Source organism: Cucumis melo, chromosome 9 (genome assembly GCF_025177605.1).
Source record: "Cucumis melo cultivar AY chromosome 9, USDA_Cmelo_AY_1.0, whole genome shotgun sequence".
Lineage (NCBI taxonomy): Eukaryota > Viridiplantae > Streptophyta > Magnoliopsida > Cucurbitales > Cucurbitaceae > Cucumis > Cucumis melo.
In genome coordinates, this window is record NC_066865.1 from 3,110,470 (window position 1) to 3,136,966 (window position 26,497).

At 30.5% G+C, this 26,497-nt stretch overlaps 4 protein-coding genes across 6 annotated transcripts; 2 read left to right on the forward strand and 2 right to left on the reverse strand.

Moving 5' to 3' along the window:
- The first annotated feature begins 3,594 nt into the window (after positions 1-3,594).
- On the forward strand, positions 3,595-6,464 carry LOC103498052 (xyloglucan glycosyltransferase 4). Its single transcript, XM_017046824.2, has 4 exons — positions 3,595-4,522; positions 4,621-4,929; positions 5,014-5,418; positions 5,513-6,464. The coding sequence occupies exons 1-4, from the start codon at positions 3,878-3,880 to the stop codon at positions 6,158-6,160; spliced, it is 2,007 nt and encodes a 668-aa protein (XP_016902313.1). The 5' UTR covers positions 3,595-3,877; the 3' UTR covers positions 6,161-6,464.
- Positions 6,465-8,042: 1,578 nt separating this feature from the next.
- LOC103498054 (ankyrin repeat domain-containing protein EMB506, chloroplastic) lies at positions 8,043-11,611 on the forward strand. 3 transcript variants are annotated; one of them, XR_007823448.1, is made up of 8 exons: positions 8,045-8,369; positions 8,702-9,121; positions 9,824-9,903; positions 10,289-10,387; positions 10,528-10,626; positions 10,721-10,859; positions 11,171-11,269; positions 11,405-11,442. XR_007823448.1 is itself a non-coding variant. In XM_008460514.3 (8 exons), exons 2-8 carry the CDS (start codon positions 8,728-8,730, stop codon positions 11,507-11,509), a joined length of 975 nt encoding a protein of 324 aa, XP_008458736.2. In that variant the 5' UTR covers positions 8,045-8,369; positions 8,702-8,727; the 3' UTR covers positions 11,510-11,611. The 3 variants fall into 3 exon arrangements, 2 of the variants coding, with proteins under 2 accessions (XP_050945568.1, XP_008458736.2); XM_008460514.3 differs by having other exon boundaries at positions 10,721-10,819; positions 11,405-11,611; XM_051089611.1 differs by lacking the exon at positions 10,721-10,859 and having other exon boundaries at positions 8,043-8,369; positions 11,405-11,611.
- A 3,726-nt stretch (positions 11,612-15,337) lies between these two features.
- On the reverse strand, positions 15,338-16,684 carry LOC103498055 (uncharacterized). Its single transcript, XM_008460516.3, has one exon. The coding sequence runs from the start codon at positions 16,114-16,116 to the stop codon at positions 15,565-15,567; it is 552 nt and encodes a 183-aa protein (XP_008458738.1). The 5' UTR covers positions 16,117-16,684; the 3' UTR covers positions 15,338-15,564.
- Positions 16,685-18,376: 1,692 nt separating this feature from the next.
- Positions 18,377-24,346, reverse strand: LOC103498056 (WAT1-related protein At3g28050-like). The gene is made up of 6 exons (XM_008460518.3): positions 24,006-24,346; positions 23,733-23,846; positions 20,391-20,640; positions 19,372-19,530; positions 19,121-19,272; positions 18,377-18,989 (listed from the first exon to the last, which is right to left on the reverse strand). The coding sequence occupies exons 1-6, from the start codon at positions 24,266-24,268 to the stop codon at positions 18,794-18,796; spliced, it is 1,134 nt and encodes a 377-aa protein (XP_008458740.2). The 5' UTR covers positions 24,269-24,346; the 3' UTR covers positions 18,377-18,793.
- Between the last annotated feature and the right edge of the window lie 2,151 nt (positions 24,347-26,497).

The following is a 26,497-nucleotide window of genomic DNA, read 5'->3' on the forward strand; positions in this document are numbered from 1 at the left end:
ACCACAACGGTAAGGATAACATGTCGAAATAAAGTTAGTTTATTTCTTTCTTTATAAAAGTGCGATAATAATTGTAATCCTAACCCAAACCCAAAACAACGACGATAACGATAAGACGCAATTTTCAAACACAATTAGATTGATCTTCCTTCGCTCGTCAATCATATTATGGCTTTTATTTATAGAATTAAATGTGGGTCATCTCATTAATCGGTATGCATGCAGAACACAGATAAAAAATAATTATATGGAATCTACATTTTAAAATTATCATTAATTTAATTATATTATTGCACTTAGGTAAATATAGCCTTGATACTCGAATCAAATTGAGTTTTTGGTTCTCAAATATTTAAAAGATAATTCTGATTTGTTAGAGTTACTTTGTAAATAATATTATTAGAGCAAAATTTTCTTACTATGCTACATTTACAGATCACTACAAATTCATTATGATAATTATTTTAGGAAATAATATACTTTACTACAAGTTGTAAAAAATATTTTTAAAATTAATCCAATACGTAGGAGAATATTGTAAAAATCAGTATATATATTATTTTTTTTTCGATATTTTGAAATTAAATATAGTAAAAATATCACTTGTAAATATCATAAAATTTTACGGTGAACAATATAGACATTAATAAATATCTATTAGTATTCATTGAGAAAAAAATAATGAGATTTTTGCTACCTTTATAAATATTTTAAACACTTTTTGTCATTTTGAAATAATTATTGTTGTTTTTATTATCTATAATTTTAAATTACTAAATTTGGTTTTAGGTAAATTATCTTTTTAGTTCGTGGACTTTAAAGAATAGTTGTATTTGGTCTCCAAAATTTCAATTGTATCTTCTTAGTTTTTAAATCTTTTAAAATATGTACGTTTGATTTTTAAGTATTCAAATATAATCTCTAAGTATTCGAACTTTCGAAAATAGGTTTTAAAAGTTCAATCTAATAGTTTCCGATAATTATTTTAAATTAAAAAGTAGGTTTTAAAATTATCTTTCTCTTGAAGAGTATTTTAATTTTTTAAAATTTTAAATATCATATCATTATATTTTATAAAGTTAGTTGGAAAGACTTATTCTTAAATGTTTTTGTTTTTCTTCTTTTAAATCATTCCTATAAACTTGGGGACAATGAGTTAATGTTCATATCGGCTATATTCCATTTCAATTTATGAATTTGTTTAATTAAAATTTATAAAATATATTTAAAATAAAAAAAAATGTTATAAATAGTATGTTAGAAAATATTTATAAATATAGTCAAAAGAATAATAAAATTCTATCAAGGTTTATATTAATAAAAGATTGGGATCGATAAATTTTAAAATTTTGGTATATTCTTATAAATGTGTATTTATTTTTTATTATATATGGCCTTGGTTTGATGACCCACTTAATTTGAAAAGAATATGTAAAATGTAGCCCACAAAATAGCAAAATTGGCCTTCCTCCACCGCCAATCAATCAATCTATACAATTGTCTCACTTCATTATCATCATCAAACTCTCTTTTTCCCAAAACTAATTTATCCAAAATATTCATTTCTTTTTAATTTTAAAGAATATAATTTTGTTTTATGATATAGAAACATATGTTTCAATAAATTAATTTTATAAATTAATTTTATTTTATTTTTTAATGGCCTTTAATTTCTGTGCAACCTTTTAGATATAACATTCTCTAGAAATAACGAAAATCAGAAGAATAAATGCATAATATATGGGAACAAATTAATGAAAAGTTCTTCTTTAAATTTGATTTTGTGAGTAAGAAATCTGTGACATCGAATATATCCCTACTACTTCATGGTTGGTCGTTTGTTTGCTATTAAATTATTTTTAGTTTAATTCTTACTTTAAAGATATTTAGAACCCTCTAATTATTTGATATTCTTTTTTCTTTTTTTCAAATTAAAAATAAAAAAAAGATGTATTTTGTAAATTGAAAAATAATTTAGTAGAGATTAAAAGATTTCAAATATAATGTTAACTTTTTATACATAGTTACTGTGCATTACAGGGTCAAATACCATATCACAATATTTTTTATTAATGGTTTGGGAAATTTCGAATATGTGAAACATGTGTTTGAAAAAAGGAAAATTAAAAACTTGTGATTCGAAAAGTTGAACATTCAATACGTTAATCTAATATCAACTTAAATTTTAAGACCACTATCATGTCAAAGTCAAATCTTACCATCTAATTTGATATTTAAACAAATTCGATGTAAATGAGATATAATCTAATTAAAGGAATAATACACACCATAGAAAAGATTAAAAATAGAATTTAGTGAAAGGTGTTAAATGAAAAATTGAGAGAGTGAAGGAAGCAAGAACAAGTTTAAATTAGAGCACATGAGAGTATGTATGATTTAGATGCTTATTATTAATAGTCATAAAAGAGGGAGAGAGAAAGAAAAAGAACAATAATTAAAAGGAAAAAAACTGACATAGCTGTCTTAATAATTACATAATCACACAGCCAAAGATGAGCAATGAAATAATAATATTTGTTAATGAAATCAGATTCCCATTAAAAGTTAAGATACTAAATATCATCTTTGCTAGCAAGGATACACCCATACATTAGATACTCACCCTTTTCTTTTCTTTTTTTTTTTTTTTTTTTTTTTTTATTTGTTATTTATTTATTATTATTATTATTTCCATAAATAAATTAGTGTCCTTTTTTGAATTTCCAACCAATAAAACAATAAAAGATGGGTCTTTTTTTGTTTTTTTGTTTTTTAAATTTTTTCTTTTTTTTTTCCATCTATTTTTTGTAATAAATTAGTGGGCTTTTTAATATAGAAAATAAAGGGTTTTTATTTTTTCTCCCTTTTTTTTCTTGTTTTTCCATTTATTTTTCATCATAAATTAGTTGGCTTCTTTTAAAATTTCAAAATAATAAAAGGGGTTTCATTTTCTTTCCTTTTTCTTGTTTGTTCATTTCTTTTCCTCATAAATTACTGGGTCTTTTTTTTTTTTTTTAATTTCAAAATAGAAAAAGAGTTTCATTTTCTTACCTTTCTCTTGTTTTAATTTCCATATATTTTCCTAATAAATTAGTGGCCTTTTTAAAAAATTCTAGAAAAGAAGGGGTTCATTTTCTTGTTTTTCCATCTATTTTCTTCATAAATTAGTGGGTTTTCTTTTTCTCTAAAAGTTCCATTTTTCTTCCATTTCTCTTGTTTTTTCATCTATTTTCCTCATAAATTAGTGAGCTTTCTTAAAATTTCAATTTTTTTTTCATTTTCTTTCCCATTTCCTTGTTTTTCCATTTATTTTCCTCATAAATTAGAAACCTTTTTTGAATTTTTTAAAAAAAAAAAGAAAAAAAATTTCATTTTCATTAAAAAAAAGTGTTCAAAATTTGTTCTAAAATTTGTTCTAAAATTGTTCTCTTCTGTTCAAGTAGGCCTCACTTTAATGGCCCTACTCAACTGAAACAGAGTATTATGGAGAAAACAAAGACCTGTCTTTCAAAATTATTTCTTCAATCCCCAAAATAAATAAATAAATAAATAAATGCCTTTCTTCTTCCTTTATTAGTAGTTCACTTGAGCAAATTTGAGATCTATTTCTTGTCTGTCTAAACACCCTTTGACCTCAAATTTGTTCTGTCAACTTTCATGGGAAAGTCCCCCTCAACTTCTGGATTCAGTTTCCCTTTAATAATTTAAAACACCCCCCTATTTCACAGATCTCTCTTCCCAATACTACAAATTCACTTTTTTCTTCTCTTTTAATGGCTATATCTTCTTCCAACTGAAAACATTTCCTATTTTTTCATATTGGTGTTCTTCCTTTTCTTCCTTTTCTCCTCTGTTTTCCCTTTCATTTCCTACCCAGATGGCTCCCAGCTCTGTTGTTGTCACAATTGAGAAGCATAATAGCTTCCCTTTAGTGGAAATCAATGGCTCTGAATCTTTGTTACTTCCTGAAAAGCAAAAGGCTGCTAGTCCTAAGCAACTCACATGGGTTCTTCTTCTTAAAGCTCATAGAGCTCTGTTTTTCTTCTCATGGTTAGCTATGACTGTGAAGGCTGTTTTTGCTTCTGTTAAGAAACGCATTGCTCATGCGGGTATTAATGAAAATGATTCTAGAAACCGTGGGAAGTTGTATAGATTCATCAAGGGGTTTCTTGTTATTTCTATTGTGGGTTTGATTTTTGAAGTTGTTGCGCATTTCAAGAAGTGGAATCTAGGAATGATTCAGCCATTGGAGGTTGAAGTTCATGGCATTCTTCAATGGTTTTATGTTTCTTGGCTTTCGTTTCGTGTTGATTACATTGCTCCATTGGTATTAATGCTTTCGAAATTCTGCATTGTTTTGTTCTTGATTCAATCTCTCGATCGTCTTGTTCTCTGTTTTGGGTGCTTTTGGATTAAGTATAAGAAAATCAAACCCATGATTCAAGATGATGCTTATGATTTGGAAGATGCTTCAACTTTTCCTATGGTTCTTGTTCAAATCCCAATGTGTAATGAAAGAGAGGTAAGGTCTTAGAATTTCCTTTTGGGTGCTTGATTTTACTCCTCAATGAATCTCCAACTTGATCTGATCTCTTTTCATTTGTTAACACCTTTGAATAGGTCTACGCACAATCAATCGCTGCTGCTTGTGAGCTTGATTGGCCAAAGAATCGGATTTTGATTCAAGTTCTTGATGATTCAGACGATGGAAATCTTCAGCGTTTGATCAAAGAAGAAGTTCTGTCATGGAATGAAAAGGGTGTTAATATTGTTTATAGACATAGATTGATTCGAACTGGATACAAAGCTGGGAACCTCAAGTCCGCCATGGCTTGTGATTATGTTAAAGATTATGAGTTTGTAGCTATTTTAGATGCAGATTTCCAGCCCAACCCAGATTTCCTTAAACTATGTATCCCTCATTTCAAGGTACTGATGAAGTTTTTAATCAATGGGAGTTTTCATTTTCAACAACCAGAAATGGAAGCTTACTGTTTTTGAACATTTCAACAGGGAAATCCTGAGCTGGGTCTTGTTCAAGCTCGTTGGGCGTTTGTTAACAAGGAAGAGAACTTACTTACAAGACTCCAAAACATCAACTTGTGCTTCCACTTTGAAGTGGAGCAGCAAGTTAATGGAGTTTTCCTGAATTTCTTTGGATTCAATGGAACTGCAGGCGTTTGGAGAGTGAAAGCACTTGAAGAATCCGGTGGCTGGCTCGAGCGAACAACCGTGGAAGACATGGATATTGCTGTTCGAGCTCACTTGAAGGGATGGAAATTCATCTTCCTCAATGATGTTAAAGTTCTTTGTGAATTGCCTGAATCATATGAAGCTTATAAGAAACAGCAACACCGTTGGCATTCTGGTCCAATGCAGCTCTTCAGATTATGCCTTCCTTCTATCATTACTTCAAAGGTTTACTTTCAAACATTACTATTTTATACAACCGACTCGTCGAGGTTAAAATTTCGATTAATCATTTGGATTTGAATGAATGTTTTTCATGCAGATATCAATATGGAAGAAGACCAACTTGATATTTCTGTTCTTTCTCTTGAGAAAACTCATACTTCCATTTTACTCATTCACTTTGTTTTGCATCATACTTCCATTAACAATGTTTATTCCAGAAGCAGAATTGCCTCTTTGGGTAATCTGCTATATCCCAGTTTTCATGTCCTTCCTAAACATTCTTCCATCCCCAAAATCCTTCCCCTTCTTGATCCCATATCTCTTGTTTGAAAACACCATGTCCGTCACAAAGTTCAATGCCATGGTTTCGGGGCTATTCCAGCTTGGAAGTTCATACGAATGGGTAGTGACAAAAAAGACAGGACGATCATCCGAATCCGACTTCTTAGCATTCGCAGAACGAGAGTCGAAAACATCAAACGATGAGAAGATTTTAAGGAGACATTCGGAGTCGGGGCTGGAGTTGTTGAGTAAATTGAACCAACAAGAGATGAAGCAAAAAGTGGTTTCAAAGAAGAAAAGAAACAAGGTGTATAGAAAAGAACTTGCTCTTGCTTTTCTATTGCTCACTGCATCAGCTAGAAGCTTGCTGTCAGAACATGGAGTTCATTTCTATTTCTTGCTTTTTCAAGGTTTGTCATTCCTGGTGGTGGGTTTGGACTTGATTGGTGAACAAATGAACTGAAAAATGTTTTGGAGAGTGGATTTCATAAGTTCTTTTTTACTTTCTTTTTGGTGTTCTTTAGGCCCTTCAAAGATTGGGCACAAAATGGATTAAAAATGATAGATTTTGAAAAGAGAAAAAAAGAAAAAAAAAGAAAAAAAAGGTATTTAATGTTTGAAAATTGGTAGATAAAGATTTTTAGAATTTTTTTTTGTTCTTCTTCATTAAATTTGTACAATGATACATTATAGTATTGTTAGTGTATGAGTTTCTTCAAACACAAAATAATGGCAATTCTGAGTATAAGAGATAAGTTATTTTAATATTGTTGTTTTTGTTTAGCTTTTTTTTTTTTTTTTTTTTGGTAAAAGAAAAAAGAAATAGAGAATATGCTTTTGGTCTCTTTCCAAATTCCAATTTGTTCCTCGGGTATTTCTATCCGTCAGATTGTTATACTCTCTAGGTTATAATAGTATATGTTTAGATTTCAAATTATTTTAGTCGAATTATAACAATTTCTTTTTTAGGTGCAAACAATTTTAGACAAGTTAATGAGAATGAAAGATTACGAATAGAAAATGATAACATTGTAATGAAGAGATATATAATAAGCATGGTAGTTAATGCAACATATAATTATTTCAATATAAATTAGTTATTATTTTCTAGTCAATGAGTTATTACTAATAAAATTTTAACAACATGCTTAATTTGCATTTACATTTAATTCTCTTGAAATGAAACTATATTTGTAGACCTATTTGATACAAATGTGAAAGTTAAACTAAGTTTCGAATAATTTATACATTGGAGTCGTTGTAACGGTTACATCTATATCAATTTCTTACACGAATATATTATACACTTTTTTTTGTTTGATAATGATCTAAAAAGACTTATATCGATGATACCTCGATTATAATTTCAGATTAATAATTGTATCAATCAAAATTATAAACTTTAATATTTAAATTTAATTTAAACCTTCTACTGCTTTTTTATAAACATTATATATATCTATATATATACATATATTTATTTATTATTTATTGAGAAAAAGAATTAGAAGAAGAAATGTTGGAATAAAATGTGTAGTATAAATTTTCATTTTGTATTCCTTTTTTATCTACTTATTTAGTGACACTCTTTTTCTTTCTATCTTTGTAACTACTTTATTTCTGGTGATTTATAAATTCTAAATAAAATGTGAAAATAGTTCTAAATTCTCAAGGATGATCTTCCCTTTTTTTTTTTAATATTTAAATGTTACAGAGTTGGACACATTGTTGAGGAGCAAGTAAAAATTAAAAAAAAAAAAAAAAAGAAAAATTCAATCCACATAAACTAATACACTTATTAATTTAAAAAAAAAAAATAGAAAAGTAGAATCAACTAAAGTGAGTTAAGCTCAATAGTACTTGAATTGATCTTACGTACAAGAGCTTCTAAATTCGAATAAAAAAAAACTATTTTCTTTGGTACCATCTCTCTAAATGGAAAAAATCTATTGTTGTGAGTATAAAACACAACTATCACAATTTGTGACATATCCATTGGAAACAAATGTTGACTTGTGTCGTGTCGAACCACTCCTTTGAAAGTTAAATTCGACGTAACCTTTGTGGTAAATCGTTTATGTCGATTGCTTCTCAACGTTAACACAACTTTCCAACTCAAACATGCACTTGCGAGAATAAAAAATGAAATCAAAAAAATTTTGTTGCTGAGAAAGTAATGGAGTGGAGCGTTTTTGGAAATAAGGATAAGTTATATATATATATAAAATAATCATTCTAAAACGATGATAAGTTATAACCATAAAACGGTTTTGAAACATTAATTATAAATCAATAATAATCATTCCCATCCATATAAAGTTAAGAATAACCATGTCTATCAGAGCTGCAACTCGATTGTGTATTAGGAATGACCATATGTTTAACGAAATAGACAATTTCAATCATGAATTTCGTTTTTCTCGTCCACTTTGTGAGGGGTGGATCATTAATCGCGTCAAATATAGGTGATTAGGACAAAAATTAGAAAAAGAAAAAACAAAACCGGTAATCCAGCGCTCTTTCCGGTATCAATATCTTATTGGGAAGGAAGATGCTACTTGGCGCCTACTCGACTTTGGGTTTTCGATTATTCTGTATAAGCGCCAAAATTTATTCTTGTTAGTTGGAGATTTTTCAAAAGACTTCAACTTTCCTCTCTCTCCCTGATTTAGGTTTGTGACTTCCTACCATTTCTATGTAATTACGTGATTTCTGCGTATGTTGGTATCTGACAAGCACTCATTAAGACGGCAAAAATTTGTATTCTTTATCGAATGTAATTCTGGGTCTGCATGTATTACTCTCTTACTCGAGTTATACGAAACAACTTGGTTTCTTTATTCATTTCTGAAACACCCAATGAGTGGTTGAATTACGATTCGGAATTCATTGCCCATAAGATGTTTGCTGATATGTCTAAGTCAACTATTTATTGCTTCTCAAGCCTCCTGAGCTTTGTTTAACTACCCATGTTTTTTCTTTTGGTGGTAAATGTTTGTTTCAGTTGATACCATATAAAAGAAAGGGATAATGTCGTGGGCTATGTCAACTTTTGTTCCCTTTGAAGTTCCTCCTGTTTATGTTGTTGCTACTGCTTCTAGTCCATTGTTGGGTTGCACCATCAACTGCTTAGATATAGTTGGTCCTAGAAGACCAAAGCTCCAGTTATCTCTTTCAAAGAAGTGGTTAAGGATGAGAACTTTTGTCACAGAGTCAAACCAAGTGTCTTTTTTGCAATCACGTCAAGAAACTTGGGAAGATCCTGATGATGGAAGCGGCAGTGAGTTTGATGAGGAAGATAGTGAGGAAGTGGATGAGTATGACCTGGATTTTGAAAGTGATTGGGAAGGAGAAGAAAATGTTCAGGCTGTCTCGATTATTGATCAGCCTGCTGCAAACAAGTATGAGGAGGATCTTCAGGAAGGTTTTTACTCGCTCCCATTGGATATATGTTTATGTTTCACTCTTTCAATTTTTTTCACTAAGAATATTGAAAAAGAAAAATACATATAATACATATATAGTCTTTGATAGTTGAGAACAAGTCTACATTAATCTTTAAATTTTGAGGTTTTCACTTCTATTTAAAATCTGTATGAGGCCCTTGGTCACGACAAGAAAGATTTGAGCCTATTCTGAGAGTGTCAGGCCATCTCTAGTTATGATTTTGTAAAGAGATTGAGTAGAAGCTCAACACAGAGTAAATAAAATCTAAAGTACGTATGTGAAAGATACCATAAATCGCATAACAATATGAGCATCCAGAGAGTATTTTCAAAACATTTGTTGGTCAGTTGTTTTCTTTCTTTTTGTTTATCTTGTAAAGACATCTGTGGATTGCTTGTTCTTGTCCTACGTCCATTTTACTTGCTGAAAATATACATTATTTTGCGAAGGTACAACCATAAGAAGTTTGATTCTAGAATAAGTACATGCTACTACCAGTTTGTCAATTGACTTTCACCTCTCTTCTCTTGTAGTGAACCGTGTCATTCTGATGTTAGCTAATTTCCATTATGGGTGGGGTGCCCAATGATCCTTATTTGTGGTCTTTTAAATACACATATCTAAGATTTTTCCTTTTTTCAGAACCTTCTAAATATCAAAAGATGCTTGATTATTGCAGAGGTTGAACAACTTTTGGAACCCAAAGAACGAGCAATTCTGCAACAGAATGCAACTCTGAATGTGGATAAACTGTCAACTGTAATGCTGAAAATATTTAATCTTTGTTTGATAATGATTCCATTTTTTTTCTTGAATATGTTGTTTTTCTCAAATTTTTACTATAATCTTTTCATTTCTTAAAAGAAGGCATTTTAGTTCTTAGTCAAAAGTCTAAAAACAAAAACAAGTTTTTGAAAACTATTTTTTCTTTTTAATTTTCAAAACTTTGCTTAGTTTTAAAAATATTGGTAGAAAATGGATAAGAAAAAAACTTATGAATGAAAGTGAAATAAAATGGTTATCAAAACGGCCTTAAGATACGTTTTTAACTCTTAACCTATCTTTAGTGCATTGATCTTCCTCACTTCTATTTAGAGCTATCTGCTTGACCAAAAAAATTAATTCTGGTTCCTTTCATATTCAGCCGAAATGGAATCCACTTCACACTTTCGCCTTATCAGGACAGATTATTCCAATGGACAAACTACTTGACAGTGGATTCGACATTGACTCCGTCGACAAGGTAAATATTGTTAAGAAAAAAAACTTAGGTGCATCTTAATCATTGGCTTATTGTCAATATCCAATTTCTACATTTTATTGTTCGAAACCATAGTTTCTTTACAAGAACTTTATAAGCCAAGGCTTCATGTGGTGAATCAGGATGGTTTTTCTGCTCTACATAAAGCAATTATAGGAAGAAAGGATGCTGTCATTGGTCATCTTCTTAGAAAAGGTGCAAGTCCTCATATCAAAGACAAAGTAAGTTGTTTATTCAGTTATGCTGTTGCTTCTGTTTGTTTCCTATGACTGCTTTCCCAAAATTCATGATTCTAAGTAATTGTCTTGTTGATAGAATGGTGCTACCCCACTTCATTATGCTGTTCAAGTTGGTGCAAAACAAATTGTGAAGCTACTAATTAAATACAAAGTTGATGTCAATGTTGCAGATTCTGTGAGCTTTTGATTTCCTTTGGAAAACGACAAGAAAAAATGTCTGTTTGGTAACCATTTGGTTTTTTTTAGTGTTTGAAAATAAACCTATAAACTTTCACTTCCACCTCTAAATTTCTTGTTTTGGGGACCATTTGGTTCTTTTTAGCTTTTATTTTTGGAATTTGACTGAAGATAAAACTATCATACTTAAGAAAGATGCAAATCATTGTAAGAAAATCAGGAGAAATGACTTAATTTTCAAAAACCGAAAAAAAAAAGAACGAAATGATTACCAAACAGACTGAAACATTTTGTTTACTTTTCTTAATACGAAGTGTTAATAACTAAATTGCCTTTAACACTTGTATAGGATGGATGGACGCCATTGCACATTGCTATCCAAAGTAGAAATCGAGATATAACAAAAATTTTGTTGGTGAATGGAGCAGATAGGGACAGAAGAAACAAGGTAAGTTTTCGTAATCGATTCATTACTGCGTGGTTTGGAGCCATACATGACATGTTTGGTGAAGTTAACTGTTGAAATGTTGCTATTTTAAATGGTTCTGGAACAGTTAGATTTTATACAATTGTTGTATTTCAGGATGGAAAGACAGCCTTGGATTTGAGCTTGTGTTATGGTAAAAACTTCAAGTCGTACGATCTTTCCAAGTTGCTAAAAGTAGTGCCTCTTTATGGAGCTTTTTAATGTGTTAATTTGAAACATTATGCTTGCAGTTTCTTTCTGTATTGAACACTTTATATTTAAGTCTTTTGTATAAAGTGCATAACTTTCTTTCTTTTGCTGAAATGCCCCATGCAAAGCTATTATAATTCATTCCAAGAAGGATATCTTATTTTCAAAATAAAGAAGAGTCAAAATGATAATATTCATTCATCTGATATCTTACAAACATCACAGGATAAAATACATTTTTGTATATGAAATTTGGAAATTGTTTTTCTTTTTTGGTCTCTTTGAACTTTTAAACCAACATTTTTGGTTCTTGAGATTGTTTTACAAGTCAGATGTATGGTCCTTAAAGTCCAAATGTGATTTCTAGTTAATCCCTAGGATTTAAAATATAGTTTCTAGAAGGCTTCAAGTAGAATTTGACTAGGTTATTGAAGTTTGAAGTTGATATTTATTTGGTTTTTTTTTTGATAAAATATTTGTTTGGTTATTGTGATGCCAAAAGAGATGCTTTCTTTTCTAAGCTTTGGAAAATATTTCTAACGACCATTAACTTTAGTTGATCAAATTGAACACTAACTTTAGTTGATCAAATTGAACACTAATGACATAATTTTAGTTATTCCTTTAGTGTTAGTATTATTATTTAAATCTTTTCATACTATCTCTCATTCATTGCTCGACATAAAGAAGATATTTAATAAGTGTGTAGACTCGTAGAGTATAATAATATATCGTCTAATATTGTATCAAATGTTGAAGGAAGGTAGTATGTACTATAATAGCACTTGTTGTCTCTAATTTTCTAGATCTTACCATTCATTCTTCAAATTCAAATGAGTCAGATTTGGAACAAGGGGTTCCTATTTTTCTAATGTGGTTGAACAATGGATTTGAGATCAGGCAACAGGATATGATTTTTCAAACAACGACGATGTGCTGGATAAAGAAAGGGAGAAGGAAAAGATTAGAAGAAAGAATAAAGAACGAAGGTAACCATGTCGGTTATTTAATTAGTAAAGTTGTTACGACATCCATTAACTCAATTAACGATCAACTAAAGTTGAGAACCATTTCAGGATGTTTCCAAATTACAAGTAAAATTTCCACTTTTGACATATCCAAAATCAAAGGTAATCAATCAATCTCAAACTTTAGGAACCCAATCTCAAATTTTAGGAACCCAAAGTATATTTTCTTTAAATCTCAGTTTTTCACGGTACAAGCCAGCTCATTTGACACTTTTTGTAACCTTTTCATCAAGGTATCTAAAAACGAAATGATTTGAATTGAAAAGAAAGTATATATAAAATCAATGGTTTTTTAGTTCAAATATTTGGGTACAAATATTTAAATCTCTATCAATTTTGTTAATAACATAATTACCTAGCTAGTTGAGATATGTTAGAGCTATATGAACATTTCAAAGTATATTTACACATATTTATTTGTAAGCATATAACTAGAGGAACCTACGGCCTGAAAACTCCTTGTTATTATCACCTGGCCTGCAAAGCACGAAGCCATGAAGAAAGCTGAATAATCCTCCAAATGTCTCCTATATGCCGGTCTCTACACCAAAACTCATATCCATCTGAAAAAGTAACAAACAATTCTTGCTTCACATTTTGACACTTCCAATGAAAAACTTCTCACCCAAATTATCCTTCTTTTCTCTCTATAAATTCCCACCATTAGAATATCATCTCCTCACCTGAGCAACAACATAGAGAAGAAGAAGAAAGAAAGAAGGAAAATGAATCTTCAGAAATGTTTGGGTATGGTTCTCATTTGGGTCGCTTGCTTGCTTATTTCCACGGCTACAGAAGCAGAAGCTCAGAGCTATGGCAGCTCTGATGCACCTGAGGCCTTATGTTCCCACTCAATGCTCGTCAAGTTTCTTGGTCTTCTTGTTTCTTTTCTTGTCCTCAAAGAGATTGTTTGAATTCTCTGATGGTTAATGATCTGCCTGTCATTCTGTACTGCAATGTTGAATTTCTTGTTGTTTCTACTTTGTCTGTCTTTGAAGTTCCTGTTTCATCATCAGAGTTGTATTGACAGTGTTCGAATCAGCTGATGATATTGAAGTTATTTCCATATGTTTTCCTCTGTTGGGTTGAGATTGAATCTTAAAATATGCAGAGAATTGTATGTATGGATGTTTACTCTCTCCATAATCCCTCAAATCAAATTTTATCCCTGAGGTACTTAGTATCTTGCTAATCTCTCTTGGGTTGAGCTTGGGCCAATCATTGGCTCATCTACTGAGCTTGTTGCAGCCTCGTGCTATACGGATCAATTTGTTCTAATTTGGACAACATCGAATCTACCATTATCTAACATAACAAAAATCTCCCTCTCATAACAAGTTCAATAAGACATTTGTTGAAGTATAAACTATTTCACTAAACTCTGTGAACACTATTGTAATGGAATGACACACACAAATACCAAATTGTATGGAACTGGAACTGGGTATTAGAAAGGATGAAGAATGAGAAGGTTTTTAAAGAGAAAAGGTAGTTGGATGGACAAGATTTTCTTGAGGGCAAGAAAAGAAACCAGAAGGCCAAGAAACTTGAGCTTGCATGTGATTGATTATAACAGCATGCCCTATTTTACACATCCAACTTGAGCGATATCGAATTGTTAAGGATTATATCCTTATCAAAATGTCAGGGGTCCATATCTCAACCCCTTCATGCGAAACTAAGAAAAAAGAGAAAAACATAGAATTGAATATTTAAGTCGCCTCAAGATGATATGAAGCATAATACTTGATTAGGTTAAAAGAAACACATCAACAGATTATTATGTTGTAAATAGAGTATCATCAACAAAATAATCATATTAAAGTACAAAATTAAAAAAAAAAAAAAGAAAAGGAAAAAGATTATGGCTACCAATAATCTCATTATTTTCAACATCATAATCATAATCACTAGTAGTATGAACTTACTCTTCAACTTTAATCACAATATTTTCCTTAACCCACTACTAATCATAAAAATCGGGTAAGGTTACAAAGCTATAGTGCAATTGATATAACTTTTGTAGCTACGTCATGAGGCATACAGCTGTGTACCCTACATGTGTTCTTTGGTGCAAGTCTCTCGACTCAAGATCAAAAAATTTAAGGTTAATTATGAGTTTCGCCTAAGGCACCTCAACATTTAAGGGGTAAGTGACCAATGAATTCATACATAATCCACAACAAGTAAGGGATATATGACATGCACTCATCCCTCTTAAATGTTTCCATATGAATGTTCATAGAGAATTCAGGAAACAAATTACTATAGGAATCAGATCAAAGAAGTTAAACACTAACAGGGACCAAGTCCAGCCACCCTGAAGAACATATTGAACTCGAGGACAGCTAAAGCAAATGCTTTTATGAAATTGAAAATATGGAAATGTACAGAGAGGTGACCAATATCAACTAATAACAGAGGAACTCAAAAAGGTAGGCCATGAAGACATCCGTGAATCAAATATTCATAACAAGCCACGGATGAGCTTGAAATTTACCAAATTCGGCTACTTTTTGAGTCACATCAACAGCAGAAAGTCTAAATTAATAGCACTTTGCTACTCAGTTTACAACTCAACCCATAAAAAGGTTCATGATACAGCAACTTGCAAGTAAAAGTGTTTATCCAAGAGCAATTATAATTGAAAGGTCTAATAAGCCTTTAACATCAATTTCAACAGAATCCAATGAAAGGTTACAATCTACAATATGAATTATGAATACAGGAATCATCTCAAAGAACCCAACAAGTTCAGAGCCTTAGCAAGTGAATGAACCTATAAGGTTTTTCCTCTTCACTCACTCACTAATAATCAAATCAACTGTGTTTATTAAATGCACTAGCACGTAAGATTCAACTGTAATATGAAGACAATATAGAAAATATCAAATTCATAACACAAAATACAAAATGCATCCTTATTTGTAATGCTCTAGCGTCTAAATAGGACCTCTAAAACAGCTACAATAAATTGAAGGTTATACAAGTTCATAGAGAAGAACTATGAGATTAAAGCACAACAATGGCGTCAAAGCTTCAAGCTTCGACAGTGTTACCAAGAACAAAAGAGAACAGCTCCCGAACAGGGGAAAATTCCACCAACCCAATATCAATTGCATACCCGGAAACTGGTAGCTTCAAATCCCTTAGAACACAAAATGCCTCAGCCATTCGAGCCTTAGGCACCTCCTGAGCAACAGCGCAATGGGGAATCCACGAACCAAGGCGATATTCCTCACCAATTTCAATTCCTTCTTTCCTCATTGCTTCACACAATTGGGACTGAAATTGAAGAAGTGAAATCGAAGGCGCTGGACCGAGGAAGAGAATGTTGTTGTCACTGGGAAGGCTGCCAATTGACGATAAAGACAAAGCCAAAGGCTCCTGTTTAGAAGCGAAATTTTTAACGATGGATTCAACTTTTGTGGGTTCGAGAAACGGGGTAGAGAAAAGGGTAATGTGAGGACGTGACTCAATTTCGATGAGTTGGGTACTAATTTGACGGCGAGCTAGTACATTCCAAGCCTTGAGAACTTGGTTTTCAAGTGCTGGATCGAAATAAAGCTCGATCGCAAACCCTTGTGACATCGCCTTAGAACTCAAAATCCTCAAAGTAAATTAGAGAAACAAACAAAGCCCAGAAACCAAAATTTCCAATTTCCAATTACAAGAGAAGATCAGAGGTGTATGAAATGGGAAATTTAAAACCCTAGAAATACAAGACAAAGAAAACAGAAGAAAAACAGTAATACCCAGAAGAAATCCAAAGGACCCAGATGATTAAGAAGCTATAAAAATGCGAGAACGAGGTAAAAGAGAAACAAAAAAGAGAAATTTGAAGAAAGTGGGGAGTTTTAAGAAGATGGGGTGATTAAGAAATGGAAGAATAGAGAGACCTAAATCGGTGAAGTGAAGTTAAAAGTGGGAAAGAGGGGGATGAAAGGAAAGTCTATAGGAGAGAGTTGGAGCTGCAAAGCCACTTGGAAAGAGCCGAACCAGATTGGGTGTCTTTCGGAGTGGATCGAAACGAGGAAGACAACGGGAGAACGAGAGAAGGGGGCATCGGCCGGCCCGCTTAAACCACCGAGCCAACCAGCGTTGAACTTCAAATCCCTTTGGTACACCAAATTTTGAATTATGCTTTGACAAGATCTACCCTTCTTAAGCTGTCCATCCAACTATACTCAAGGTTTTAGTATATGTTAATATTGGAAGTAAAATATTTTATTGAACAAATATACTGGTTCGTGTTTGCTCAATCAACTTCATCCATATTTAGCTTGACTTTCTAAATGTTAAGTTTGAATTGACTTTCTAAGTGTTTATATCATTTTAAACATTTAGAAAGTCAATCCAAATATAGATGTTTAAAATGGTATAAACACTTAAAAAGTCAATCTAAACGCACCCTTACTTCGAATAATTAGTATAACTAGTTATCAATTTGTTACATATGATGAATGATATCGATTTTGATAATGCATACTTGTGTGTTTTTAATTTTTGAGTATTTTATAAGTAAAGAAATTACAAAGGAATTTTTAGGATATCGAGTTGAATTTTGAAATCTGTAATTTATATATTTGTACGGTTAATATATTGATGTGAAGTGATGTATTTAGAGTTGAAAAGTTTTGTGGTGTATAGTTAGCTATTAAGCTAGAGGTATCTAGCATTGTTTTTTATATTTTAAAATACTATGAATTTTTGGGGTTATTTTTATTTGCTTAATATTTTTATTTGTTAACTCTCCAATTGCATGCATAGTTTTCCAAATTTTTAGCACTAATTGAGATGCCAACCTTGAAACTTTCATATATATTTTACAACTTTTTATATTACCATTGTACTTGGGATAGATTATTCTATATAATTAATAAAATTACAATACACTTTCACATGAGTAGAATGTATGAGTGTAATAATGCTGATAAGAAAAAATGTAGGCCATCAAGGGGTCCGTGACTTTTTAGAGTATCTTACGTCAATTTGTAGGTTAGATTATGCATGCAAGTTGGTGTTTGGAATGCGATCAAAGCTCTACATTGGTTAGACGAAAGAACTATCATTAATATGTAATGGATGACAACTATAACCAATGATATGAGAATTTTTGGGCAAAACTAAAAATAAGGCTACAAAAGTTTCAAAGTGAGCAGTATCTGACAATCGCAGTGATATCTTGATGCTTGTTATTGTTTCTAACAAGCAATATTAAAACATCACTATATCATGACTTAGCAATATTGATAGAATCCTCAAGTGTCAAACAAAGAAGTGGAAAGTAATAGAAGTAGTAGTTGCAGTCATGGTGGTATCTATTCATAGTGGCCTATCAAAGATGATAGTATGTGGATTGGACATTTGAGGTGGTCACTAGAGATGATTGTCGAAATTGGTTGATGGTATCAAACAATCACAATGATATCTTGAGGCCTATTATCGTTCCTAATAAATAATATTAAAACATCACTATATTTAACTTAACAATATTGGTAGAATCTTCAAGTGTCAGACAAAGAAGTGAAAAGTCTTGAAGATGCAGTAATTGTGGTATCTATTCATAATTGCCCACCAAAGGTGGTAGTATGTGAATTGGACATTTGATGTGGTCACTAGGAGATGATTGTCGAATTTGGTTATCGAAGTTTTGTCATCACAAGTGATTTTTAAAGCATATCATTCGGAATGAGTTGGCAATAATGGGAAATGATGTTTATTGTCGTAGTCGAGCATCAAAGAAGTAGTCGCGGAAGGTGGCCATCAACGGTGATTGTCACTGGAGTAGGATATCGACAGTATCAAGTGAAACATTGGAGGTAGGTAGAGAAAAAAGAGAAGATAAAAGTAGTAGAATCAAAATCATTTGAATTGTAGAGTGTGTACACATGTTAAACTAAAATGTTTCATTGTTACATGGTCGAAAGTGTAAAAAATGTTTACAACCCTAAGACATTCTCTAACCACAAACAAATAATTTTACAATTCATCCTCCCATGCTTAATTGGCCATAGCCATAGCTTGAAGGTAAATAAAACTTGTACTTTTTCATAGCCACAATTTCAAAGTCATTTGAAATTGTAGAGTACATATAAATTGATATGGTGAAACGTGTTAAAAATCTTTACTACCCTGTGACATGTTTTGATGAACACAATCAAATTGTACAATTTCCTCCAGTCCTTGGCCAAAGCCATAGCCATAGCCATAGCCATAGCTTGAAGGAAAATAAAAGTTGAATCATCAATCAATTTCTTGGCTTTTCTCATACATGATCTTCACTGTATCTGTTGTAGCTTCCAAGAAGAGGTACTCTCTGATCTTCATTTGATTCCTTATTACCATCAAGATTATTATGGCTATGGCCTTCTTGTTTTTCTTCTCCAACACCCATTTCTTCTTTTGCTTTTCCCCACATTACAGTATAAAACCCTAGGGATATTATGGATGCTCCAATAAGACTGTAAGGAAAACTTCTACCTGTTAGTTTAACTGATGCAAGAAACTTGTGGTTATAGAGTTATATATCAGCCATATAGGTCAAAATGAAAAAACCCAACTCATGAAACTCTCTTTTTCTTTGTGGTCATACCTTCCAAGATATAGAGAATCACCAAGAAACAGAACACCCATTACGATAGCAACAACAATCGACAACGGCTTAAACATTGCTACAAATACCGGCCCTTTCAATCGGAGTGCCCATGTATGAACTGTATTGTTTAAACATGATCCAAAAAGTCCCTGTAAAATATAGGAAAGAAAAGAAAGTTTTGGTTGGATGATAGATTATAAGAGGAGAGTGACATTTATTAAGTGACTTTTTGTTGGTTCTGTTCTTACAGAGCATAAAACAGAGGCTAATGCTGTATTTTGCCTCAAAATCCAAGCACTTGGATCTTTCTCTAAAATAAAACCTACAAATGCAGCTATGATGCCCACAGTTAAGTTGTAGAAGAAGACCACTGTTGCCTCTTCTGGGTATTCCTTCATTATTTTTGTCTGTCAAAATGTTCAACACTTTCAAGGTTATGTTCAAACTAAGGTTCTTCAAATAAAACACAAGTTGAACATGCATGCTCTCTATTGTAAGAATCATCATCGATTTAAAGCTCTATTAGTTGACATGTGTTAGGAGTACAAACAAAGTCCCACATCGAGTAAGAAAGAGAGAGATTCATGGTATTTAAGTACTAACAATTATCTCTATTGGTACACAAACCTTTTGGGGTGGTTTCAAAAATAAAGCAAATAGAGAGTTTTCAGTCTACTAACTTCATAAGTTGGTGTTAAATAACTCAATTCTACCAACTCCACTATTGAAGTTTGCATATATAGAATTTCATCATTTCCCCTCTCTTTCTCACTCCCTCTAATGTCACATCTCTCGACTAAATAACTTCACCAACTTCAAAAATGTTTACTATTGAAGCTCCATCTTCCCCTCTTTCTTTCTCCCCCTCACCAAAGTATCCTAACTTCAGTCTTAACAACTCTACACCCTAAACACAAAATTCCAAACTCTAACATATTAAGTGAACAATATCACACCATTGTGGAGATATATGGTGGAGGTCAATATTCCTTATCACGAGAGACTAGAAAAACAAGTAAATTTGAACGTGGGAGCCAAACCAAATATAGGTTTTACCTATTAGAACTACAAAGAAACATAATAAACCGCTCACACTTAGAGGCAGTTTTGTGAAGAGTAAAGTAAATGTTGGGTTCATGGGAAGAGGGCATTAGTAGAAGCAAAGAAAACAACGATAATTAGACCTAAAAAGAAAAAAGAAAGAAGAGGAAAGGAGTAGTTAAAAAATTTGAGTGAATAATAGGGATTAGAAAATGAGATTGATTACCTGAACAATGTACCAAAGTGGAACAAGGATATATTCAGCAGTCAAGAGAAGGCTACCAATAACCCAATTAGAATCAGAAGAGGATAGTTGTTGTGAATTGTGATGAAGTGAAAGAGAAATGGTTGGTGAAGATGAGAATATGATTCTTGGACCCTTGTAAAATGTTACCACAAATGCCCCTGATATTGATATTATTGTGCCCATCACTTTTGCTTGACTGCTATTGCTTTTCAATACCACTTTCTCCATCCTAATTTTATAATATCAACATACACTTTTATATCACCAAATTACATTATTCCTCAACTTCAACCATAACAAACCAACATATCACACAAAAAGGATTACAATATCACAAATTTAATTTATGTAACTCAAAAAATAGATTTAGGATACTTGTTTGGGTTAACAATTCAGTTGTTATCGAGTTATGGATATTGATAGTGTTATTAGAATTATGAGCGTATTTGATTAATACATTACATTATTTATGTTTTACGAACAATTATAAAAGATAGAAAAGATCTCATGAGCATTTAATATTGATGTAATTTGAACTCTTTGACTTAGGGATATATCGATAGATATTTTCTGTCTTCTTTCACTATCACATATATTATTGACGAAAGAAAATAAATTTTTGATTTAAAATTCGATTGACTAATGTCAAAATTCAATATATTTCATATTCACTAACCTTTAATTAGTAAAATTTTAAATAATTTGTATTCTATGGGCCAACCTAACCACAATGCAAACTTGACCCAAACTTTGATCCAATTAAGTTTGGAAATGAGTTTGATTTTTAAAGGTTGGGCTGGCCCAACCCGAGTCCAACATAGTATCTTAAACTTTGTTGAACTTAAATTTTTGTTTTCTAGTTCGAGTCGGGTTGAGTCAATTCAATGATAGAGGTGAAGTCTCGTTTTTTTTTTATATACAAAGTGAGAAAGGGTTAAAAGGTTCATGTTTTATCAGGAAACGTGTGTTGTACATGCTCCTTTTATACTTAATTAGAAAAAAAGAAAAAGACACAAATGTTAAATGGGTTTTTTAATGATTGATTTTGACATTTTATTTTTAAAGGAAAGAAAAATACTTTGACAATAAAAGAAGCAAGAATCTTGTCACAATGACATTCACTATGTGAATTCTTGTGAAAATTTTAATAAATGTATCATATCATTCAATAAAAACAATGGCACACAATGGCATGTATGATCAAGGAAAAAAATAAAAAAGAAATCTCCTATGATTTTGCTTTTTGGTTTTTAAATACTTATAACTAAAATAAAGAAAGATTAATTTTAAAATATAACAAAATAAATCAAAATAGTTATAAAATATAAAACGACATATAGCAATCTATCCTAATCTAGCATGCCCTGTTGCAATTTGATTATGATATTTTGTTATATTTGTAAGTAATTTTAGAAGTTTTGTTATTTAAAATGGATTAAATTTTTTTTTTCATTTTTAAGCAAATAAGCTTTCTTATATATATGTAATTATGAAACAAAAAAAATTTGTCAAACTACTTTGTCTTCTTTATTTCTAAGTGGGATGTCCCTTGCTAGATTTTTTTTTTTGAAGGAGATGTTAGGTTGTTTAATAAAGTGAGATGAATTAAAAAGAGAACATTTTATTTATTATGAATTATGACTTTAATTTTGTGGTGGTCTAAAATTGGATATGTAAATAATTGTAAACCTAAGGAAAAAGACATTTGCTTTTGTCACACTTACGTTACATAGCCCACCCAACAAGAGAGAAAAAAAAAATCATTAAATGAGATACACAAAAAGTTTTAAGAAAAATTATTTACCAATTTGAGTAATTTTGTTTTTGTGAAAATAATATCAAAGTGGAACAAGTTTTAAGATAAAAATTTACAACTATAATTATAAATATTAATCTCTCAATTTTACAAAAATTTTAATGGAGTATCGAAAAATGTGTTGATGCTCGTAATATTTATAATTATAAAATTTCAAATTTCAAAAAAGTATTTAAATGTGATTTATAGATTTTTTTTTACGAGATGTCAATTTATTTACTATAATATGAAAATGTAAAAATATTGATATCCATGTATCTATAGAAATTTAATACAAGAATAAATGTTTTTTACTAGATAAACTCCACAAAATTCAACTTGGAGAAAAAATATAAAAAGATATATCACGTTGCTATTTGTTGGAAAAGAGAAATTTTATTAAATGATCAAATTTTTAAAAATATTTATAAAATATAATAAAATTTTAAAATTTAATAATAATAGATCTATATGATGGATAAAATCTAAAATTTTATAAATATTTTATTTTGTTATAGATGTCAGACTAATAAAGGAAGGTTGCTTTAATTATGATAAATAATAAAATAGTTTTAGAAAACTTAGTGGATTGCCAATGAAATCAATTTCTCTTTTGAAAGTTAGAAACCCAACTTGACTTTGAAAATATGGACACTAAAACCCACTATTTTATTCCACTAATCTTATGATCCACACATTCACTATATATATTATACAGAAAAAAAATAACTAATTCCATTCTTTTAAAAAAATAATAAGTTTTTGTGCAAATGAAGTAAACATCAAATTACAACTCATCAAAATTGAATATTAATATATATATATATATATATATATATATATATATATATATATATATATATTTTTGAAGTAACATTTGACGATTTAGTTTTGGGATTGGTGAGATTTAAAATGATTTTTTAAAAAATGATCAAGAACAGATTTTGATTGATCAAAGTGAAAAAAGCATTTTTTTTCGAGAAAAAAAACATATTTAGATAAAAATTATATTAATTAAATTTAGAAGTATTTTCAAAACTATTTGAATGCCTTTTCAAACACTTCAAATTTTTCTTTAAAATGCTTCATTTTTAGTTAACCAAACCCATTTCAAAACTATAAAAGAAAAAACTAAAAAAACAAGTTGAATTTTACGAGAATAGCTATATTTTTTAAAAATTATTTTTAATTTTTTTTTTAAAAAACAAACTATTCATATTAAAAAAACAAATTACCAAAAGACAAAAAATTATTTTACTGATATTTATAGAAATTGATAGGATCTAAAATTTTATTATACTATTTTCATTGTGGCCTCATCTAAAATAATTTTTGTATATTAATTATCTTTAAAAAAATATTTAAACTTTATTTTTAATAAAGTAATAAAAACAAAGCGACCCCTAAAAAGAAAAATGACCCTCGAGAAAAAGGAGAGATGAAGAGGTGAGGAAGAAGAAGAAGAAGAAGAAGAAGAAGAAGAAGAAGAAGAAGAAGAAGGGTATTTTGGTAACTAAAAATAGAACCTGAAAATGATGGCGAGAATGAAAGTGAAAGCAGGAACAAGGTTGCTGATGGCGGAAGCAAGTGTTGGAGAACTATAATTGATTCCTGTGTATCCCATAATCTGCGAACATGAACTACCAATACAAACAAAAACCAAACTTCAAATCATCAATTCACAAATCCAAAGGAACGGAAACCCCAATTCTAATTCCTCTGTTTCCGATCATTCAAACACACAGAGATTAATTCAAAAAATCCAAATAAACAAAAACCCAATTGAAATTACTCTGTACCCGATTAACCCAAGCAGAGCAATCTTTGAAATTACAGAGGAATTGAGAGGTGGAAGACGAGTGGATCTTCGAGAGATGAACGGAGAAGGGAGGAGCAGAAGGGCGGCGAATGAGTAAGAGTAAACGACGAACACGTGGTGGCTCATCCCGGTGGCGGTGGCGGCTTTAAAAAGTGTGTTGAGACCGACGTTTATACACTCCATCGCCATCATCGCCGGAAATGGAAGAACTCCTTCCATTAAGCTTCTTCCAGTTAACGCCATGGAAACTTACTTGCTCTGTTTTTTAGAGAAGAAACAGAGTCTTCTCTTTTGAACTTCAATGGGTTTTATGTATAAATTTATTTAAAAAAGATGATTGTGCAAATCCACTAATTAAATATATTATATATAATTATTATTGATTTTTTTAATTAGAGGTTGGAATTCGGACTTTATCTTTGTTTTAAATTCAGAAAATAGATGAAAACAGATATTTGCAATGTATGTGTTTATTAAAATTCATTAAGGTCTTGTTTATTAAACCCTAATCAAAATAGGTATAATCACATTAGAATTTTATTGATAGAAGAAATGTAATGAATCCAAATCACAAATGTAATTTGATTGCTTTTGGTCGTATTTATTCAGAATAATAAATTTTGTAATATATACTTTTACCTTTATCCTTATTTCTAAGGATAAATATTGAGAAAGTCAAACCTCATAATTTTTTCTTTAGAATAATAATGATAATGGTAAAGGCAACGGTTTGACTTAATTTTTAGGTACAATTGGTTAAGTCCCATTGATTAGGTCGCATATTTTTGTTATAGATTTGAGAGTGAGCCACATATATTGATACAAATGCATAACACATTACATAAGTTGAACAACTCCAAAAGTAATTAGATAAGACTCATTTTTCATATTACTAATTATTACATTTTGAGGGAGTAAACTTGACCTAAATTAAAAAAATAACAATAATAAATAAATATAAAAGAAAGTATTCACATGTGTATGCTTATTAAAAAAATTAAATTACAAATTTAGTTTCTCAAGTAGGAAAGAAAAAGTTAAATTTCAATCTTTATGGTTTGACAAATCCTTATAAATACTACCAATAGTTTGATAAAATAACTTATCAATAGTACTTTTGAAAAAAAAAATTCAAATTAAATTTGTAATTTAATTATCTAAATGTGAGTCTAAGTTTCAAATATTTGTATACAAGATAGGCTAAAAATTCAAATATACATTTTTTTCTTTTGTGATCAAACTCAATTTAACCTTTTCAAGAATTTATTTTAGTTTTATTTTTGGATTTATAATTTTATTCTATTTTAATAAAGAAGTTCCAAAATTAGATCTTTGAAAGAAAAACCAATCATTTTAGTCATTATCTTCATTTTGCTTTGTGGCTTTTTGAGTATGTGTGTTTAATATGCTAAACACATGTATGCTTTTTAAATTTGAATTACATAAGGTTGGGTGAAGTACTTCAAACCAATGTTAAGTGAAAGAAAAGAAAAGGTCAAGATGGTTTTTCCTTAAAATTATTATTTATAATATAAGTCATTAGAGCCCCTTATATGCTTGAATATGATCAAGCTAAAAAATCGAGTTGGCTAACTGATTGATCAAATAAAAAGAGAGGTTGGATGGTGTTGATTTTAGAAAAATTCAAATTTAAAATTTTTAAAAATAGTTTAAAGAATAAAATCAATTGACCAACCAAAACTGACCGACTTTACTCCTTGACAATCGAAATCAGTTTGGACATTTGCTAGATTAACTAAATCTGTTCAATCGTAGTTTGGTTGAAAACTCAAATCAGACCAACCACGCACACCCCAAACTCGAGCTAACTTTTCTTTGCTTGATCGAGGTTTCTGAGCTGACCAATTTGAGAGTTCCTTGCATCAGTGTGGTTCCAAGCCTACCACAGTTCGATGTCTAAATTAGTACAAATAATGTAGATTTCAACAAAATACACAAAAGTAAGGTTAGAATTCTTCTTTGGAGGTTACTTATTTTTCCCTTAGACGAATCATAGAATCAGAGCTATTCTAAATACTTCTCTTTTAACAATCACTCATGCCACATATAACTTTGGTGATTTCAAGATTGTTTGTGGTCCTAAATGTTGCATGACATCAAATTAGACCCAATTCAATTATTTTTCCTTTTGATAAATATTAAGTGGCTTGGCTGGTTGATCCCAAAATCTAAAACTTTAACTTTTTCCTTTCAAGATGACACTTCTCCCCTATATCGCCATTCTCCTTAGTTTCTCTTGGACTTAGGTCTGCTCATAGATTTTTTGACGTTGTCTTTTGTGTTTTTTTTTTCTTTCAAAATGGGTCGATTATTTAGATTATTTGAAAGAATCTCTCGTAAATAAAGTTGTTAATTAAAGTTGTGGAATGATGTAATAAAGAGATAAAGATGGTTGCCAAAAAATACAAGTGTGACGGTTTGTTGCATTGCATATTGGGACACCATATACTC